We start from the raw sequence: 3,037 nt of genomic DNA, 5'->3' as shown, positions 1-3,037 counted from the left end.
GGCGCCCCCTGGTGGCCATATGAGACGGAGCAAGATGGTCCGACCCACGAAACGGCGGCTCCTCTGTTCTCAGTTCAAGCTCACAAGGGCCCGCCTGTGAAATGCCGCAACCCCGCGCCCCAGCCCGTGCAGCGCCCCCACATCCACCGTGCCGCGGCCGGCTCCCACCAGACAGAACAGGCCCCGCAGCCCGGGAGGGGAAACGGAGGCCGAGGCCCCGCCCTACCTGGATGGCCTCCTTCATCTCCGGCGTGAGCACGGCGCGCGCCAGCAAGTGCTCCAGCAGCTCCTGCAGCACCAGCTGCTTAGCCAAGGCCACACGGTGCCTGCGCAGCGCTTCCTGGTGGCACGGCTGCATCCCGCACGCGCCCGACATCGACCCGGGCTGCGCCCCGCCACACCAGGGCCGGGGGCTGCTCTGAGCGCTCCGTGCGCCGGCCCAAAGGCCCCGCCCCGCTTGGCGAAGCCCGCGGCGAAACACCGCATGCGCAGCCGCACTCAACCAACCAGCTCCGCGGATTCCAACGAAGAGTGCAGCTGCCCGTGGTCACGTGAGCGCCTGCGCGCGAAATTTCCGCGTCTTCCGCCAGGCTTCGCGGCCATAGCGGCTTCTGGCACGGAACAATGGAGTCCTGTGTGCGCATGTGCGGTTGTTCTGGTGGCAGCAGGGTCGCGTTCACCCCTGCCCTGCCCTGGTGGCTAAAGGGGAAGCAGGCGGGAAGGCGACATTGCACGGATACTGTGAAGAAGGGACGTTTCTGTGTTGTAAAAAGGCACAGAAAGTCCCTGGCTTGGAAATCCCGGGAGTTGGGGGTTTTCTGGATTTGATGCCCGCTCAGCGCTTTGGTCTCGGTAAAATATGCTGGTGCGGGGCCTACTCGAAAAGCGTCAGAACCAGTTTAGAAAGACGGTATTGCAGGAGTAGAAGCCGGTGTGGGTGGCTCACAGCTGCCCTTCCAGAAATGGTAGCAGCCTTTCAAACGCTTGGAAAGTATTAGTAGATTGCTAGTCTACACCCCCTGACCCCCTGCCCAATGCCCTTGAGACTGGTCCCAAGAGTGGCTGGCAGGTGGTATGTGGCTTATGATACCAACCCCAGGGTGGGCTGGTGTTTAACTGGCATACGTAAGGGACTTGATCTCCTCGCTGTGGAGGGTCCTGTAAGAAGTCTAGTTAAGCCGATTCGGTTCCCTGCTGAGAGAGGTTTGCTCATTCTTCAAGCATTCTCAGGCTCCTGGCAGATGTTAATATAATGCTGTGATTGGGATCTGAGGAATTTCATGTCCGATCCCCAAAATCGCATGTTCTTCCATGTCAGACATGCACGAAAGGACATGATTTTTGGGATGGGGGCATACATTTCCTCAGATTCTAGTTGTTTAACTGCCACAGCCAAACTGGATCAAGCTGGGGGCCGCTAAGTCTTGGATCTCAGGGCTGGCTCCTGCCTGATCCCAATCATCAGGATCGATCCACGATCAGGTAGGGGCAACCATGTCTTGACCTTGGGGGCTGCCTTATACCTGATCCCAAGGATCAACTGATTGGGATCAGGCATAGAGCAGTCCCAAAACCTGCCACATGTTCAATTTAAAGTGTGATGCAATCCACATTTAATGTGGAACATCTCCATGGCTGGTTTGCCATGTATCGAACCATAAATTGGGTAATACGTGGCATCTAATTTATCACATGATTAACAGGTTTGTTGTGCAATAAATGAAACATTTGCCAGGGCCTTCCAGCCCATATTGGTTCAATATACAGTTGAATCTGAGTACTTCACAAAAATAGGTTTCTAACTCCTCTGGGAAAATGAGGGTTTGTGAATTAGCTGAGAGTACGTATAGCCGCTGCAGTTGAACAGAACCAGTGAATTTCTGAGTGGAACTTTTCCAGTCAACTCCAGTCAGACCACTTCTCCAATCAATGGTATGAGACCACTGATGAGCTTCAGCTGATAAAAGAAACCAATCCATTTGAGGTAAAAGCTGCAGCAAAAAGCTGAATGGGTTCACTTTAATTAGGCAACCCACAGCAAACAAATAATTCAGGTTCTGTATATTTCTATTCTTCTACCCACTCCGAAGACTTATTTTCTCTGACTTCATGCAAGTCTTTAATTTACTCTCTACATTTAAAACTCCTCCCCCAGATAGATTTCAATATGAAGGATTCTGAGAGGACTCTGGGAGAGACTTTCCACTCAGCTGGAAATGACTAGGTGTGATAGTCACAATATAAATTACCTGAGATGCTTATGACCAAAGGGACTATGGTTTTCATGCAATCATGGGGTTAGAAGGGATATCAAAGGTCATTTAGATCACCTAGTGCTGTAGAAACGCATTCATTTCTTCTACCCTCAGGCTCCAAAAATCCGTTGTTCAAATAACAGTACCTTTTCCTCTGGTCCTGGTCCATTTCATAAGATGACCAAGTCAGCTGCCCAATGGTGCGGTGCTGAATGGTTACCTACTATATTGCAGGGAAACATTAGTTTTCAATGTGAGTTGATGTTTCTTAATCTAAATTCATAGGGCTGGATTTTTTAGAAATAATTTATATTTATAGAGCGTTATATATTCAAAGTGCTTCCAGTCATTAATTACATTTCACAATGCTCCTATGACACAAGTATTATTATAGAGAAACTAGAGTGACTCAGCGGCAGAATTAGCAATTGAATTCCTGCCCTAGAGCTACAGCTATCCAGGAAACACCCTAGAAGTAGGAGATAGCTTAAATTAGAGAGTTATGTGGCTCACTGGGATATAATCCCTTTCTTAATATAAAAGACAAGGTATCTAGTCTTTATGGCTGTAGAGCTAAAACTACAAGTGTGAACAAGTTATATAACCCATGAAATGATGTCTGTCCACATCTTCAAAAAGCTTGAAATCAATGTTACTGTAGCCTTCTATTGCTTTGATTACAAAGTTAGCTCTAAGAGCCAACAGTACCACTCATCCACTGTCAATATTCATTTCTTAGTCATGTTACCCCTTTTAAACCAAGCCGTTCAAGGCTCTGCAGA

General features: G+C 49.3%; 1 protein-coding gene across 2 annotated transcripts in view; it reads right to left on the bottom strand.

The window, feature by feature from the left end:
• The window catches only part of CASP2 (caspase 2), a 41,092-nt gene extending 40,643 nt beyond the window's left edge, over nt 1-449 (bottom strand). For both annotated transcript variants that reach the window (XM_019527174.1, XM_019527175.1), the window contains exon 1: nt 227-449. In XM_019527174.1, coding sequence (XP_019382719.1) covers nt 227-376 — 150 coding nt within the window. In that variant the 5' untranslated portion in view covers nt 377-449. The remainder of the gene's footprint in view (nt 1-226) is intronic.
• Between the last annotated feature and the right edge of the window lie 2,588 nt (nt 450-3,037).

Source organism: Gavialis gangeticus, unplaced genomic scaffold (assembly GCF_001723915.1).
Source record: "Gavialis gangeticus isolate Ggan-Ray unplaced genomic scaffold, GavGan_comp1, whole genome shotgun sequence".
Taxonomy (NCBI): domain Eukaryota; kingdom Metazoa; phylum Chordata; order Crocodylia; family Gavialidae; genus Gavialis; species Gavialis gangeticus.
This window is presented reverse-complemented; position numbering and strand designations above follow the sequence as displayed.